This window comes from Sorex araneus, chromosome 1 (assembly GCF_027595985.1).
Source record: "Sorex araneus isolate mSorAra2 chromosome 1, mSorAra2.pri, whole genome shotgun sequence".
NCBI classification, from domain to species: Eukaryota; Metazoa; Chordata; class Mammalia; order Eulipotyphla; family Soricidae; genus Sorex; species Sorex araneus.
The window spans coordinates 108,160,013-108,177,533 of NC_073302.1; the positions used below are offsets into that span (position 1 = coordinate 108,160,013).

The 17,521-nt window shown below is 54.1% G+C and overlaps 1 protein-coding gene across 1 annotated transcript in view; it reads right to left on the reverse strand.

The window, feature by feature from the left end:
- MYO10 (myosin X) overlaps nt 1-17,521 on the reverse strand; it is a 197,204-nt gene that overhangs the window by 107,419 nt on the left and 72,264 nt on the right. Inside the window, exon 3 of the mRNA XM_055135527.1 lies at nt 1,995-2,153. Coding sequence (XP_054991502.1) covers nt 1,995-2,153 — 159 coding nt within the window. The remainder of the gene's footprint in view (nt 1-1,994; nt 2,154-17,521) is intronic.

Below are 17,521 nucleotides of genomic sequence, written 5' to 3' on the forward strand. Positions count from 1 at the left end.
CCACAGTGTAAGCTGGCTCGGCCGTCAGGAGACAGCCTGATCTGATTTCTCCAGACCGGGCCGTTTGTAGACATTTGGCATGCATTAGTTCAACCTGGCAAAAATGACACTTTCTCAATGCAGAGAGACGGCAAATAAACATTCTTTTTTTTTTTTTCCCTCCCCTTAAAGTTGAGTGAAAAGAAGTTTTAGCCTTACAAATTTCTCCCTTCTTGTCTTCTCTCTTCGCTCAATGCTAGATAACGTGGTGGACCCGAAGACCCCGAAGAGCACTGGGAGTTTCCCGGGACCCTCAAAGATGATGATGAAGGCAGATGCAGTTGCCCAGCAGGGTCAGAAATGCGAGGATAAAGCAAGCTGGAGTCTGGGACAAGATTCAGAACAAAATTTGCCATGGCATTTCCAGGATTAAAATTTGTGCTGAGGGCTGAAAAGATAGTATAAATGGGGGGGCCACCCAGTTCCATCTCTGGCACCCCTGACCAATGCCAGGAGTGAGCCCCGAGCACAGAGCCGGGATTCAGCCCTGAGCACAGAGCCGGGAGTCAGCCCCGAGTACAGAGCCGGGAGTGAGCCCCATGCACAGACCCGGGAGTGAGCCCTAAGCACAGAGCTGGGAGTCAGCCCCAGGCATAGAGCCGGGAGTGAGCCCCGAGCACAGAGCCGGGAGTGAGCCCTGAGCACAGAGCCGGGAGTGAGCCCCGAGCACAGAGCCGGGAGTGAGCCCCAGGCACAGAGCCGGGAGTGAGCTATGAGCACAGAGGCGGGAGTGAGCCCTGAGCACAGAGCCGGGAGTGAGCCCCAGGCACAGAGCCGGGAGTGAGCCCCAGGCACAGAGCCGGGAGTGAGCTATGAGCACAGAGGCGGGAGTGGGCCCCGAGCACGGAGGCGGGAGTGGGCCCTGAGCACTGCCAGGTGTGGCTCACACCTTCTCCCACGACTGTCTTTGTTTCGAGGCAGCTGTGCATCTGGGAGCCTGCGTTCAACCCCCAGCGCCTCCGGCTCCCCCGAAACTGCTGCTCGCCGTGTATCCTCGGTCCCACACAGGCCTTACCAGATGTGAGCCACAGACAAAACAACTTGACACACAAAACTAAGCCTGCACAAGCGGTTGGTCCAGTTTACAAAGACTGACAAACAGGCAGGTGCAAAAGAGATACGACGACAGCCCGACCCACTCGGGCTGTGTACGACAGACACTACCGAGGCTTCCGTGCCTCAAAGGGACTCGGCTAGCAGCGACTGCTAAGTCTAAGTCTGTAATATCCAACTTACAGTACTGCAGGGATGATGAGAGCTGAGAGAAAAAAATAGAATGTGTCTACTAGCTTTTTAGGGGCCGGGGGGACCTGTCACCATTCAAAACCACCAACCAGCCTTCCACAAAGGAAATGAGCTCCCCGGAATACAAACGCCACCCCGGACGGGGGAACAGTGAAGGTGCTTTTTTTTTTTCTTTTTGGGTCACACCCGGCGATGCACAGGGGTTACTCCTGGCTCTGCACTCAGAAATTATCCCTGGCGGTGCTCAGGGGACCATATGGGGTGCTGGGAATCGAACCCGGGTCGGCCGCGTGCAAGGCAAACGCCCCAAACGCCCTCCCCGCTGAAGTGAAGGTGCTTTAAAGAAGCAAGACTGAGACACAGACAGAAAACGCTTCAACTCAGCCTCAGTCGTCTGCAAAATCCTCAGCTGGCTCCTCCCCGACGGAGCCAAGGCGGGCATCTGCCTTCTTCCTCTAACGCACTTAGCAACAGAACACACAGCCCAGAGAGCCCCGCCACCCGGGCACAAACCCCCCTCCCCCAGCCTCACCCCTGCCGCCTAACTCCAAAGCAATAAACAAGAGCATGTGATTTATTCGGACACGTGGCGAAGTTGGCGAAAGCCCGAGAAGGGTTCTCCTTCCCCAGAGGTCGTCAAGGGGCAGGAAACACTCCCGGCAGGCACACAGAGCGTTCCCTGTGCGCACAGGGCGGGGAGCGGCACTCACATAGATCTGATTTCTCTTGTATCGCTGGTGTAAGTTGTGCATGATGGAACCCCCGTGCAGCTCCGTCAACGTGGCCATGTCGTCCACGCCCTCTTCGTTCATGGGGTGCATCGCGGTCACCTTCTGATGAGTAATTGTGCTTTGCTTGTACGTGAAAACCTGTAGGGGGGGTGGAGAAAATGTCTGAATGGTTTGATGAGCATTCACATCATTACCATATTAGTTATTTTACCCACGAGACAATTTCAGCACAGGATCCTGAATACTGCACAGAGATTTATCATTTTTTTGGTGGAGGTCACACCCAGCGATGCTCAGAGGTGACTCCTGGCTCTGCACTCAGGAATCACTCTTGGCGGTGCTCGGGGGACCATACAGGATGCCAGGAATTGAACCTGGGTCGGCCCTGGGCAAGGGAAACGCCCTACCTGCTGTGCTATTGCTTCGGCCCCAAATTGATCATTTTCTAGGCCAGAGAGATAGGACAGCCATTAGAGTACTTGCCTTGCAATCGGCCAACCTGGGTTTGGTCCCCAGCATCCCATATGGTCCCCAGAGCCCTACCAGGAGTAACCCCTGAATGCAGAGCCAGGAGTGAGCCCTGAGCCCCACTGGGCGTGAGCCTCTCCCCCCTACCACCTAATCTGATTCTATAGGATGTGACTGTTTTGACACTGTTCGATGTTTTTAAAAGACACTTATTCAAGTATTAACCATCGTGGGGCAGCAAAGAATTCACAAAGTGACAGGTTATTTCATATATATATATATACATATATATATATATATATATATATATATATATAATGGTAAGAAGCATGTCAGTTCAAGCAAAAGCAAAGTTTCAGGAAGTAATTCTGTTTCAGTACATACACTGTATCGCACCTGGCATGAGTCTGGGAATTTCAAAGCTTCACACTAAAGCTCCTCAGTGTGTTTTATCAGTTCCCCATGAGGCTGCAGACTCGATCAGAGATCGGAATGCATCTTCACATTTCTGAGAACTACCCTTGGTCACTACCCCTCCGAACTGGGATATGTGACATTCCTGGGACTTTTGAAAAAGCAAATCCTGTCTCAGACTTCTTGAAAAGTTGGGCTGTCTGCGTGACAGCCTGTCTTCCTTAAAATTCCAAACACCAGCTCCGAAGGCTGCTACATGCGGTGGCACGTACACGGGCCGAGTCCGACACTGCTGCTGACTCAGGCCGGCAGGAATCTCTGAAACCGACCCAGTGCTCTCGCACCCCTGGCTGGGCACCGGCCCCCCGCTCCATCTGGGGGGCAAAGGTGGGCCCAGCACATCCAAACTCGGGCAGAGCGGAGAGCTCTCCAGTACAGACCCCACTGGCCCATTTTATTTATTTTATTTTTATATTTTTGGCTTTCTGGGTCACACCCAGCGATGCACAGGGGTTACTCCTGGCTCATGTACTCAGGAATTAACTTCTGGCAGTGCTCAAGGGACCCTATGAGATGCTGGGAATTGAACACAGGTCGGCAAGGCAAACGCCCTACCTACCCGCTGTGCTACCGCTCCAGCCCCTGACCCATTTTAGACCTTCATTATATTCCTCATTTTATATAAAACCAAAACAAAGACACACACACAAAAAAGCCAACACGAAAGTCACATGAAGAGTGGAGGGTTCCCTGGAAGCCACACATGCAGCCGATCTAAACCCCTTCAGACTCTCCCAGACTTAGTGAAAAGTGCTCGTGGGTGGGAGGAATGGGCAGAGGGGAGTTTTGGTGGTGGGTGCAGTGAACGCTCCAGAGGAATATTCTGGTATGAGGTCAGATCCCATGATTTTTTTTTTTCTTTTTGGGTCACACTTGGCGATGCTCAGGGGTTCCTCTTGGCTCTGGACTCAGGAATTACTCCTGTCAGTGCTCGGGGGACCCTATGGGATGCTGGGAATCGAACCCGCATTGGCTGCGTGCAAGGCAAACGCCCTCCCTGCTGTGCTATTGCTCCAGCTCCTTGCTCGGCACTCAGGAATCACTCCTGGAGAGCTCGGGACACCCTATGGGATGCCAAGGATCGAACCTGGGCTGGCAGCCTGCAAAGCAAACACCCTCCCCGCTGTACTTTCGCTCCGGCCCCTCGGCCCCCGGTAATTCTACGTCCTGTCAACTAGTGAGACATCAAACAAGGGACAGAATCCAACCAGAGAACAGAGACTTTTGAAAGGGCTGGGAGGTGCAGAGACACCCCAGGCGACTTCCTGGAATATAGTCGCGAGCTCTGCGCCTGGGGCGTGTCTATTTTTAAATAGCAACTGGCCGCCAGCGACAAATGGTAGTTACTGCAAAGGCGAATGAGCCACCAGGGAAATCCAAAGTACCAATCCAACGGCGTCCGCGAGCCAGGAAAAAAGGGCATGTTTGATTTTCCTGGAGAAAAATGAAAGGCTCCGCGGGGGCCGCGGCTGCCACAGGAACCACAGGGCTGGTCCCAACCAGTCCCGGGAGACGGCGAGGCCCGGGTCAGGGCCACCCATCTCTTAGAGGCCGGCCCCGCCCCCAGCTCTGCCTCCCCGCCACGCCACGCCACGCCAGCACCCGCGGGGGAGGCAGGCCCGGGGCGGGCGGTGTGTGGCACCCCCGGGCACCAGGGCACTCGAGAGAGATGCACAGGATGTGCAAGCGTGTCGGGCAGCCCCGGGAAGGAAGTTACGAAGCAGGTTTCGGCTCCCAGGAGAAACTGCCTGGAAGCGACGTGGAAAGTTCCAGAAGTAAAAGCAGCAGTGACTGTCTTTCTGTCCCTCCCGAGCTGGCCATGGAATGCAGATGCCATTCAGGCAAGTGTCCTAGACACACTCTAGATGTCTGGTGACCAGCCCGGCCTCATTCTATTTGTTTGTTTGTTTTTTTGAGTCACACCCAGCGATGCACAGGGGTTACTCCTGGCTCTGCACTCAGGAATTACTTTCAGTAGTGCTCAGAGGACCATACGGGATGCTGGGAATCGAACCTGGGTTGGCCGTGTGCAAGGGAAATGCTCTACCCGCTGTGCGCCCCCCACCCAATCCCCTGGCCTCATTCTTTTGCTTCCTGGTTTTGTCGCCACACCTGGCAGTGCTTAGAGAGGTTACTCCTGGATCAGTGCTCAGGAATTATTCCTGTGGTATAGGGGAACCATATGGATTCTGGGGATCGAACCTGGGTCGGCCCCGTGCAAAGCGAGGGCCTTACCTGCCGGGCTCTCACTCCCACCGCACTTGGCTGGGTCATCTAAAAAAGGTCCAGTGCTCAGTGGACAGCACTCCTCTCCGGCCTGGGGCACATCTGGGCAAAGAAGTGGCGGTGTTTGCACTCGGCTCTTGTGCCCACTACTCCCGGCACGTTCACCCACACAGGAGGGTCTCCCTGAGCCTGCGGGGCCCAAGCTCCTGCCCACGAGATGGGCTGGCTGGTTCCACAGGGCCCCGGAGAGGAGACAGGCCAAGACCGGGGCACGCTTCTCCCGCCGTCCCGCAGGCTGGCGGCAAATCCTCCCCAGAGCCGGCGGCTGACCTTCCCCTCCTGCCCAGCAGGACCGGACGTGAGCTAGAACGTGTCTGTCTTTATATATGCTTTTCAGAAGAAACCTACACCTACGCACCGGGACACGAATGAGGTACATGTAGATGAACACAGAGAACACACATGAACCAAGTTCTATGTAAACAGACACACATGTGCATACTGCATAAACACGTATATGGTATCTGTAGATAAACACACACCCATGACATATACACATACACTATATAGTAGACACTGAGGTTTCATGTCCTAGATACATGGAAATATAGACATTAGTGTGTACGTTACATGTGAGTAGACACCTACACACATACATACATACGTATGCACTAAGAAAGACTAAACTTGGAACAGATATCCCAGGGGCCTCTCTATGTGCCCCAAGGGCGGAGAGACAGTGCATGAATCCACGGGCAGATGAATTCTAGTTGGGGCGAGAAGAGCTCTGAGCAGTAATCCAAGTTCCCACATGCCATCTCTCCGATGTTTTCAGGGATACACAGGTGTAAAGTGAGCCCGTTCCACTGGGGAAAATCCAGAGAACCAGGTCCCACGTGACCGCGAGAAGACAGAATCACAAGGCAGATGACAGTCACGAGAACAGTCAAGGGGTGATAAAGGAAAAATATAAAAATGCAATGGCCTCGTTCTTTTGGGGGGCGTGGGGGGAGCCGGGCCACAGCGGGGGTGCTCAGGGCCAGCTGCGGTGAGGCTGGGGATGTCCTGCCAGAGACGCTGGCCCCGCTCAAGGCAGGCCTAACCCCCCGAACTATCTCTCCAGGTCCTTGGCTCTGCCTTTCTGCACCGATGCAAGCGGCTGGAAGCAGGGAAATCAAAGTAGAATTGCAGAGCAACTGTGAAGGAGTGAGGCGGCCATTCATTCATTCATTCCTGGGGGGGGGGGTCACATTTGTGGAAACCTCAGCAATTGACACGAACACTCAAGTGGCTGAAGCAGCTTTTTTTTTTCTTTTTGGGGTCACACCCGGCGATGCACCAGGGTCACTCCTGGCTCTGCACTCAGGAATTATTCCTGGCGGTGCTCGGGGACCATATGGGATGCTGGGAATCAAACCTGGGTCAGCCGCGTGCAAGGCAAACACCCAACCCACTGTGCTATCGCTCCAGCCCTGAAGCAGCTTTCATACATTTGCGAAGAGAATCTGTTCATGAGTAGGGTGCTGGCCTTGCACACAGCTGACCTGGGTTCGGTTCCCTGCATCCCATATGGTCCCCCTGAGCACCGCCAGGAGTAATTCCTGAGAGCAGAGCCAGGAGTGACCTCTGAGCATGCCCGGCTGTGACTCAAAGTCATAAGCAAAGAAAATCTGTTCATACGTTGCAGGCCCTGGCAAAGCGGGTTCCATTCCACTAAGGAAGGAGAACAAAATACACGTTTTTAATAGAGTACCATGGGAGGGATGAGAATACAGGAAGACACAGAGGGGCAAGGGGGCGAGGTACACGAGCGGGTCCTTCCTCTCAGCTACCTGGGCCTAGCTGAGTGGGCAAACTCTAAGGACGCCAGGAGGGGGCCCGTTGGCTCTGGGAATCCAACTGTGCACTGCCCGGTCCACTTGGCATTGGCTTCCGTCAGGCTTTGAAATTAAGTTTAGAGACGAATAAGACCCCACACTCTTGTTTAAGACTTTTAAAGGGAAGTTTCCCTGGAAATACCAAAAGTCCCATTTCTGGGGTGCCAGGGAAAAAGCTCAGGTCCTAGTACACACCCGTCACGCCCCGTACACTGAACGTTTCCCAGCCCCTTATTCTTCTGGCATCAAGTATCAGGACTGTAGCTGTGCCAGACTATTTCCAAACAGCAGAAAAGAAAATTCTAGCCGGAACTCCATAAAACAGCCCCTCCTCCACGGGGCATCTACTCAGAGAAAGGCGGTAACGTCGAGAAACGGAGCAACATGTGGAATAAGATTAATAGGCAGGAAATCAATTTCGAGAAAATGGGGCCTGAGAACAAATAGCTCCTGTTCTAGAAACACCAGCCGCTGGTCACAAGACGGACTGGATTAAGCACGGGAGCAAACGAAGGCAACCCATCAACGCTATTGGGAAAACAACCTGGAAAAGGCTTAGCCCTGGGACCACTTTAGGATGAGAAGGAAAAGGCCAGGAGCCAATTAGACCAGCAGGGGCGGCCACTGAGCAGCCCCTTCTGCCCCTAACTTAGCACAGACACCCACGGGCGGCCGGGGAATGTGACCGGGAACCTGTTGAGCGTTTAGATCTCTCTGGCTGGTCATTCAGAAGTCCTCGTCTCAGAACCTGTCTCCCCCCAGCCCCCAATCAGAGAGAAATAAAAAGTAAACAGGGGGCCGGAGCGACAGCACAGCGGGTAGGGCGTTTGCCTTGCACGCGGCCGACCTGGGTTCGATCCCCGGCATCCCATATGGTCCCCCAAACACCGCCAGGAGTAATTCCTGAGTGCATGAGCCAGGAGTAACCCCTGAGCATCGCTGGGTGTGACCCAAAAAGAAAAAAAAAAAGTAAACAGGCCAGAAGGGAGCCGCAAAGGGGCAGCGCGCTCTCCTCGCACGCCTGAGTCCAGCCAGACCCGGCCCCCGGCAGCACTGTGTCTAAGCACTGCATCTCCAGACACTCTCAGCCGAGTGCCCGGCCCCTGTGGCCCCCAGCATGACCGGGACCCCCCAACTCCCAGCTGTTTTTAAGGGGATCCTGTGTGGAATGGGGAAGACAGCTGCAAGGGCCGGAACATGGGCAGGTGGGGCTGATCGCAGGCGCCGCACGGACCCCCAAGCACCGCCGGGTGCATGCCGGGTGACCCCCCGTCCCGCATCATCGTCGGGCCTGCAGTGTCACCCAGTATCTCCGGTGTGTGGGCCCCCTGGCTCCAGAGCACTGTTGGGGAGGCTTTGCCCCAACAACTACAGAAAAATCCCGCTAGGTCCTCTTTGTGGATAGAGTGGAGAGAAGGTATGTTCGACCTAATGTCACCTCACGTAAGTCTGAATCTTCTAGAACAGGCCGTGGAGCTTGCCCCCGGGAACATGTGGGACAGCAGAGAAGGATTTTTCACGGTGACCACTCGGGGCAGAGGGGAGGAAGGAGAGAAAACGCTGCTGGCATCCAATCAGTAAATGCCAAGGATGCTGCTATGTTCCAGCGAAGAATTTTCCAGAATGTCAAAAATATCAAGTGGCAAGGTTGAGAGACCTTGGCCCACAGATGTGGTCCGTGCCCACCCACCAGACATCCCAGAGCCGGTAGATTCTCGAGAGAATGGGAGCCCACCAGCGGCGAGACACAAAACCAGGCACACAGACAAATCCTTCGGGAACAACCACAAGCTTTGAATGGCACTTAAAGCTCAGGCCGAGGGGCTGGAGCAATAGCACAACGGGGAGGGCATTTGCCTTGCACGCAGCCGACCTGGGTTCTGACCCGGGTTCCGTTTCCAGCATCCCTTATGGTCCCCTGAGCACCGCCAGGAGTAATTCCTGAGTGCAGAGCCAGGAGTAACCCCTGAGCATTGTCAGGTGTGACCCAAAAAGCAAAAAAGAAAAAAAAAGCTCAGGCCGAGAACAGCACATCACTAGGTTCTCGACCCTCCCCGCCTCTCTCTCTCCCTCCCTCCCTTCCTTCTCACGCAGACCATACCCAGAAGTGCTCAGGGCTTATTCCTGGCTCTGCACTCAGGGATCACTCCTGGAGGTGCTCGCTCAAGTGACCACCTGGGGTGCCAAGCATGGAAGCCAGGCCACCGAGTGCAAGGCAAGCGCGTTCCCTGCTGCGCTCTCGCACCTGCCCCCAGACTGTTTCTGATCGGACCCAACCAGCTGGACGGCAATGCCGGCGAGACGCAGGGCTTGACTTAGAGTCTTATCATTTCCGGTCAGACTAAACGGTCCATGATTATTCCTGCACGTGCCCGGCCCAGGGCTCGGGCACCTTCGCACAACATCTGGGTCACGAGGGACCGGCCACTCTCCTCCTCAAGAAACTCGCTTGGGGGGCTGGAGTGATAGCATAGCGGGTAGGGTGTTTGCCTTGCACGCAGCCGACCCGGGCTCAAATCCCAGCATCCCATATGGTCCCCTGAGCACCGCCCGGAGTAATTCCTGAGTGCAGAGCCAGGAGGAACCCCTGTGCATCGCCAGGTGTGACCCAAAAACAAACAAACAAAAAAAAACCCACTTGGCGAGTCACGTCTGGCGACAGCCCAGCAGCACCCTTAGTGGGGTTTGCTCTCCGCTCTTCCCGGGAGCTGGGAGTGGCGTGGCTGCTCCGTTAGTCTCTTACCTGGTCTCAAACCATCTTCCCCGCCGGGCTCTGTTCTGTCTTTCGACTCTTTCCACCACGACCCCCAGGCAGAAACGTCTGCGCCTGTGCACAGAGCGCCGGTGTCCTAAGCTTGCAAGGGGCCCCCTCTGTCCTTGGCGATGCTGGCTGTGACCGACCCGGTGCCTCACTCCGGTGGGGCTGAGCCCCAGTTCCAAGTAAGGAGACTTGCCTTTCTGCCCCAGCGCCCGGCCCAGGCCTGCTGTCCAGACTCAACGAAGACCAAGGCGTGAGTGGCCTTCAGAAAAAGAGGGTGAGTCGCTGAAAGTAGACTAGAGACTGTACATGATGGCCACTCAATACCCCTATTGCAAACCACAACACCCAAAAGGAGAGAGAGAACAAATTGGAATGCTCTGCCACAGAGGCAGAGAGGGGTGGGGGGATGGGGTAGGGGGGGTGGGATGGATACTGGGTTCATAAGTGGTGGAGAATGGACACTGGTGGAGGGATGGGCTCTCGAACATTGCATGAGGGTAAAACAAGCACGAAAATGTGTGAATCTGTAACTGTACCCTCACTGTGACTCACTAATTAAAAAAAAATCAATAAATTATAAAAAGAAAAAAAAAAGAAAAAGAGGGTGAGTTAGGAGAGGCAGGGCAGAATGACCATAATGTGACCAAGAAAGGCTTATCACTGGCTGCCTGTGTTTCTTTCTTTTTTTTTTTTTCCTTTTTTTGGTCACACCTGGTGATGCTCAGGGGTTCCTCCTGGCTCTGCACTCAGGAATTACTCCTGGCAGTGCTTGGGGGACCATATGGGATGCCGGGGATTGAACCCGGCTCGGTCACGTGCAAGGCAAATGCCCTCCCTGCTGTATTATCGCTCCGACACCAGCTGCCTGCATTTCTCCCAGAACCATGCCACCTATATATAGCTCAGGGACAAGGCAGGAGATGCGTCCCTCCCCTGACCCATGAAAAAAGAATGCCCCTCCCCCACTAAAGAAGAAAAAGGTGTGGTAAGAACAGCTAACTTGGGCGGAGCAACAGTACATCGGGAGCTGCCATGCACGGGGAAGGGCCCCGGCTTCCTATGTGGCCCACCAGCCCGCCAGGAGTAAATTCTGAGCACAGAGCCAGGAGTAACCCTGAGCATCCCTGGGTGTGAACCCAAAACAAAAACAACAAGACTAGCTAATTTGTCAACAACTGAGAAAACAGAAGAAGGAAACATTAAAATTAGAAATCACCATCATTAGCACGAGTGGGCACCCCAATATTGGAGATTCTCCCGCCAAGGGGACGCCAGAGCAGGGAACATGTTTTCAGAGGAGAGAACAGGGGGCCTCAGAGCGAGGCAGGGTCTGAAGGAGCACTGGGCGCAGAGGCAAGGAGCCACATTCGGTGCCTGTGCTTATGAGGATCTTGGCCCGCTGGTATCCTGAGACGCTATTTGCCACCACGCTTCTACTTAATCCCCTGGCACCAGCCTAGCCTGGCGTTGTGCCCGTTTCACCAGGCACCTCACTGCGTCCTTTCTGGGGGACTCCGTGAATTGTCCTCCATTTACTGGCTCATTAGTTCATGAATTAAAGTTTGATCAAAGACAAAGGCTAAGACTTCTGCCTCCTGATGGGCTCAAATGGGCGAGAGGGGGAAGGAGCTGCCCCGGCCAGCTGGGCTGCGGGCGCCAGCTCTCTGCCACTCCATGCCAGGGGCCGGGGAGGGAAGGGCCCAGTCCGCTCCACTCCAGCCCCCACCCCTGCTGCTGCCGCTGGAGAGGGTAGGTGGGGCCCCTGCCCGAGAAACCTCCTAGGAAGCTGCACTGGAATCGAATCAAAAGCAAAATCAGACGCGTTTAATGGGGAACTCATGCCAAGAGGCTCTTGCTTTTGAGCCCAAAGTGGACAGAGATTTGGCACCCGAAGGAATATGATCTTGGAGCTGGAGCACAGCGGGGAGGGCGTTTGCCTTGCACACGGCCAATCCAGGTTCGATCTCCGGCATCCCACAGGTTCTCTCCCCCCCCCACCCCGCCGAGCACCGCCAGGAGTAATTCCTGAGTGCAGAGCCAGGAGTAGTCCCTGTGCATCGCCGGTGTGACCCAAAAAAGGCAAAATAAATAAATATATAAAAGAGGAACATGATCTTTTTACAAATAATTCCTATACCCCCCGGGGATAACTACTAAACACAGATGAGGGCAAGATGTGATTTTCTTCTTTCCAAAGAGTCACACCGGGCAGAGGGACATGGCGCCCCCGAGAGCTGGCAGCCGCCCCAGACACGTCGATGGGCCTGTCACCACTGTTCCGTCCTTTGGGAAGGGGAGAAATCCTGCTGCTCATTTTTAATTAATTCATTTATTTTGCTTTATGGCAGAAACTCAAACACGAAAGCTGGTTCTAGCTTTAGTGATTCAATTTAAAAAGAAAAAGGAAAAAAGTGTGAAAAATGAATGTTCTGAATCCTCCCGTGAAGAGCCGAGTTTCTCTGCCTGCTGCTCACCGCTTTCTGAGCATCAACCGGGAATTACGAGATAACACTCATGCTACGTAGGAGTTCAGGGAACAAAAATGGGTTCGGAATGATTCCAGATTCCAGGCAGAAGCCAAAACTCACTTCCGGCAGTGAGCTTGGCAAGGTACCTACTAGGAGGGCAAGGGGTGGGCCTGGCCCCGGGGCCGGGAGAAACACCGTCCAGACGGTGCCAGGAAGCTGGTGGCTTGGAATGGGGCATCGGGAACGTCCACCTTCCTGGTCCGGTCCCATCCCGCCAAGAAAATATCTAGAAACATCAGGAAAATTCACTTGGAGTGAAGGAAGGGGTTCTGAAGAGACAGAAAGTCAGAGAGAGGAAAGACTGTAAAGCATTTAGTGACCAAGGAGGGCCAAGTTCTCCCTTCAAAAACCGTGTTTCGGGGGCTGGAGTGATAGCACAGCGGGTAGGGCGTTTGCCTTGCACGCGACCGACCCGGGTTCAAATCCCAGCATCCTATATGGTCCCCTGAGCACCATCAGGGGTGATTCCTGAGTGCAGAGCCAGGAGTGACCCCTGTGCATCGCTGGGTGTGACCCAAAAAGAAAAAAAAAAAAAAACCCATGTCTTGTAAGAAACGTTAATCGCTGGGCACGCGGGGGTTTCCCCGAGCACGTGGGCGAGGAGCAAAGTTGGGAGGATCAAAGAGCGTTTGTTTTTCTCCCAAGAGAATCAACAAAGACTAGATTGCTGCTCTTTCCGTCCAAGACAACAAACAGCTGTCTACAAGGGAGCGTTCTTATCCAAAAAAAAAAAAAAAAACTAAAGCCACAAGGGACCCTGGTTCAACTCTTTTTTTTTTTTTTTTTTTGTAATTTAATGAAAACATTTTTCTTTGCAACCCGGTGGCTTACAAAGCCTTTCCTGCCCTGTTTCACGCACGCCGGGTTCCCACGGCCTAAACCAGAGTGTCTGCCTGCAGATGTCCCCTTACCCCTTGCTCCACCACAGACGGCAAACGTGGGCCCAGCCCAACGCAGCCGGGCTCCCTCTGACACCTTAGGACTCGCATCAGAAAATGACTTAGGGGGCTAGAGTGATAGCATAGCGGGTAGGACATTTGCCTTGCACGATGCCGACCTGGGTTCGATTCCCAGCATCCCATATGGTCCCCTGAGAAATTACTCAGGGGTAATTCCTGAGTGCAGAGCCAGGTGTGAACCCTGTACATTGCCGGGTGTGACCCAAAAAGCAAAAAAAAAAAGATACTTAGTGTGGCCGGAGCGGGCACAGTGGAAAGTGGAGAGGGCCTTCGCCTTGCACGTAGCCAACCCGGGTTCGATCCCTGGAATCCCATATGGTCCACCTGAGCACTGCCAGGAATCATTCCTGAGTGCAGAGCCAGGAGTAACCCCTAAGCATTGCCAGGTGTGACCCAGGAAGCCCACATCCCACCAAAAAATAGACTTAGTCAACTTTTTTTTTTTTAATCATATTTTTTAAAAAACTTGAAGGGGCCAATGAGATAATGAGGTGGGGTGGGGTGTTTGACCTGCACAAAGCCTGACCCAGGTTTGATCCCTGGCACCACACAGGGTACCCAAGCCCAGCCAGGATCCCTGAGCACAACTGGGTGTGACCCCAAAACCAAAAGGAAAAAGGTAAGGTTCGAATTTCCTTATCTGTAGCCAGGGAGGCTCCCGTTAGGAGCATGCGGGGGGGGGGGGGAGGGGGAGCACAGGCCATCGGGTACCAGGTCCGGGCCGTGATGCCAGGGACACACCCAGAGCCGTGGTGCTCTGGGACAAACCCAGACGGCCCCAAGCACTGCTGGGTGCGAGCTCTCCGGGTCAGCGCATCACTCTAACCTCTTGGGAGAAGACAACTGACATGCCAGGCAGTGGACTCAGCAGGATCTGGGGGGGAACCAGACCCCACCAGGGGTGTCTGAGGCCAGGCACCTGCCCTCGGGGGTGGCTCCAGGCTCCTGCCCTCAGGGCTGGTGGGGGCGGGCGGCAAGAACAGGGCTCCATCAATTCCCCAAAGGAGGCTGAGAGGGGGAAACTGTTTCCAGAGCCTTGCAGCCAGCCCTCCAGAAGGAGAATGCTGGGGGCGTCCCCTGAGGAGACGCCTGATTGGGGTGCACCCGCCCACCCCCTTTTGTTTTTATTTTTTTTATTTTTATTTATTTATTTATTTTCCTAAATTCTCTCCTGTTACCAACATTTCCTAGTCGATTATAGCATTTCCCTTTCATTTTTATTTCTAATTATTTATTTATTTATTTTGCTTTTTGGGTCACACCCAGCGATGCTCAGGGGTTACTCCTGGCTCTGCACTCAGGAATAACTCCTGGCGGTGCTTAGGGGACCATATGGGATGCTGGGAATCGAACCCGGGTTGGCTGCATGCAAGGCAAATGCCCTTCCCTCTGTGCTATCGCTCCAGCCCCTCACTTTTGTTTTTTAAATTCCATCACCGTGAGATGCAGTCACAAAGCTTTCAGGTTTGAGTGTCAGTCACACAATGATCGAACACCCATCCCTCCACAAGTGCACATTCCCCACCAGCCATGTCCCCAATATCCCCCTGTCCTTTCCAACCCTCTCCCTGCCCTTACGGCAGACAATTTCCCCCATACTCTCTCCCTACTTTCCGGCATTATGGTTTGCAATACTCAGAGGCCACCGTGTTTGGTTCTTGGTCTACTTTTAGCACACACCTCCCAACCCGACTGATCCCTCCAACCATCACTGCCTTAGTGACCCTTCTCCATCCCGGCTGCCTTCTCCCCCCGCTCACGGGACAGGCTTCCAGCTATGTTCCCTGGCCCTTGTGTCTACTGCCCTTGGGTGTCAATCTCACAGTAAGGTATTTTATACCCCACAAAGGGGGGTGCGCCCCTTTTTGAGGGAACACGCTCTAGGGAAAGGAGGAGCGGTGAGGGCATGGAGGGGCAGCAGGGCCGTCTGGGGGGCTTTTCACGAACACCACATCCTCCGGCAAACAGCACGATGCCATGAGCCAGTGCACGGGGAGCCGCGTGCAACACGCCTCAGGGACTCCGGACCACCCAAGCAGTGCAGGGAATTAAGCGACGAGATGGGCTGTGGGGTGGGGGTGGGGGGGCACGCTGTATGCTGGGAGAGCCTCCCCCACCCCCCCAGCTCTTCCAAGTGCCCGAGACGATAATGAAGATCTAACGGGAGCAGGAGGCTCACGGGACGATGAACTCAGCGTCACACGGCGCCGGGCCAGGCAGCCGGCAGTCAACAAGCGCCAAGGGCCCAGCGTGACCCTCCCTGCGGCTCTATTTCTGTACCCGGTGTGGCGGGTGGGACAGGAGAAGGCCGGGAAAGCAGAACCAGCGAACTTGGACTAGGACCAGAACATAGGCCGGTTATTTCTCAGCCAGGGGCCCCGGGGGGTGGGGTGGGGAGGGGCTCCCTGGATATCCCAAGGGGCCACAGGCGGAAATCTCCCGGGAGGGGCCCGGCCCAAGACCACGGGGCAAACTGGTGGGATGGGGAAGGGGTTCGGGAAGGAACCAAAGTCCAAAGAGGGCCATAAATTAAAACCAAAAGCCTGAGAAACAGTGTTCCGTAGGGTACAAACCCTCAGAGCACGGGGTGGGGGGGGCGGGGGAGGAGTCGGGACCTGGGGCCGCCGTCACACAGCATAGCACGTTTCAGGAAAGGGAAAGAAGGGAAAAATAGAGAATGAAGATTTCAGAGACTTGGGGCGCTACTGATTTTTAATTTTTTCCCATTTTTAAAAACTGAGTAACAGGGATAGACTGTTACTGAACATTTACAAAGTTGTTCATGATTGGATTCCAGTCATGTAATGTTCCAACACCTCACCCTTCACCTGTGTACTTTTCCACCAACGCCCCCGTCTCTGTCCTGCCCCCTGCCTCGATGGAGGCGCTTCCCTCCCCCTCTCTGTCTCTCCCTCCCTCTCTCTCCCCGCTCTCTGCTCTCTCCCCCATCTCTCCATCTCTCCTTCCCTCTCTCTGCCTCTCTCTGCTCTCTCCCTTCTCTTCCTCTCCTTCCTCCCTCTCTCACTGTCTCTCTCCCTCAGTCTCCCTCCCTCCCTCCCCTTCTCTCTTTTTCTTGTTCTCTCTCTCCTTTTGGGCCTTATGGTTTGCAATGCAGATACTGAAAGGTTATCAGGAATATAACCTTTACATGTGCTCTTCACACACCCCTCCCGTCGGCCACAAACTCTTGTGGCAAGCTTCTAATTATTGACCTGTTCTCCTCGGCCCGTTTACTCTCACCTTGGATATTAGTCTCATACAGTGTGTGTGTGTGTGTATAACATATATATAAAATATATATATAATATCCCACAAATGAACGCAGTCATTCTATACCTGTGTCTCTCTCCTTCTGACTCCTTTCACTCAACATGATACTCTCCATGTCAATCCACGTATAAGCAAATGTCATGACTTCACTCTTCCTAACCTCTGCATAGTATTCCATTGTGTACATGTACCATAGTTTCTTTATCCAGTCATCTGTTCCCGGGCTCTTTGGGGAGTGCTTTAATGTTTGGGAGTAAATACCAACCCAACCACCACCAGAAGACCCTACCACAGGCCTTGACCAAGTCCTCTGTCCTAAGTGGCTATCTGTGGATATTGATCCCACGTCAACAGAAACACACAGAGGGTACCAAGGCCTGCCAGACCGTGTGAAGGAAGGGCAGGTCCACGTGTGAAGAGCAGCAGGAAGCCATGCCAATCTCTGGCCTGTTTTCCAGCAAAGCTAATGCACCAGAGCAAGGAGAAAAGAAAGGGCTTGGGAGGTGGCACAGGGACCCAAGAGCACGCACCTGGCAGAAAGCCCGGGGTCTCCTGACCGTACACCCAGGGGCATGGCCTGAACCCTAATTTCTTTTTGCTTTTTGGGGGGTCACACCCGGCGATGCACAGGGGTTACCCCTGGCTGTGCACTCAGGAATTACCCGTGGCGGTACTCAGGGTAATTGAGTATGGAACTATGGAATGCTGGGAATCAAACCCAGGTCGGCTGCATGCAAGGCAAATGCCCTACCCGCTGTGCTATTGCTCCAGCCCCAGAACCCTGATTTTTTGCCCCCACAACAAAGGAAAGGGAAAGAGGCTGGTTTGGTTGGGTTGGTTTTTGGAAAGAGGCTGGGTTGGTTTTTTTCCATTTGAAAGAACACAAAAGTGGAAGAGTTCACAGCACACCTGTCCTAAGAGACGGAATGTTCTGGAAGGCCTA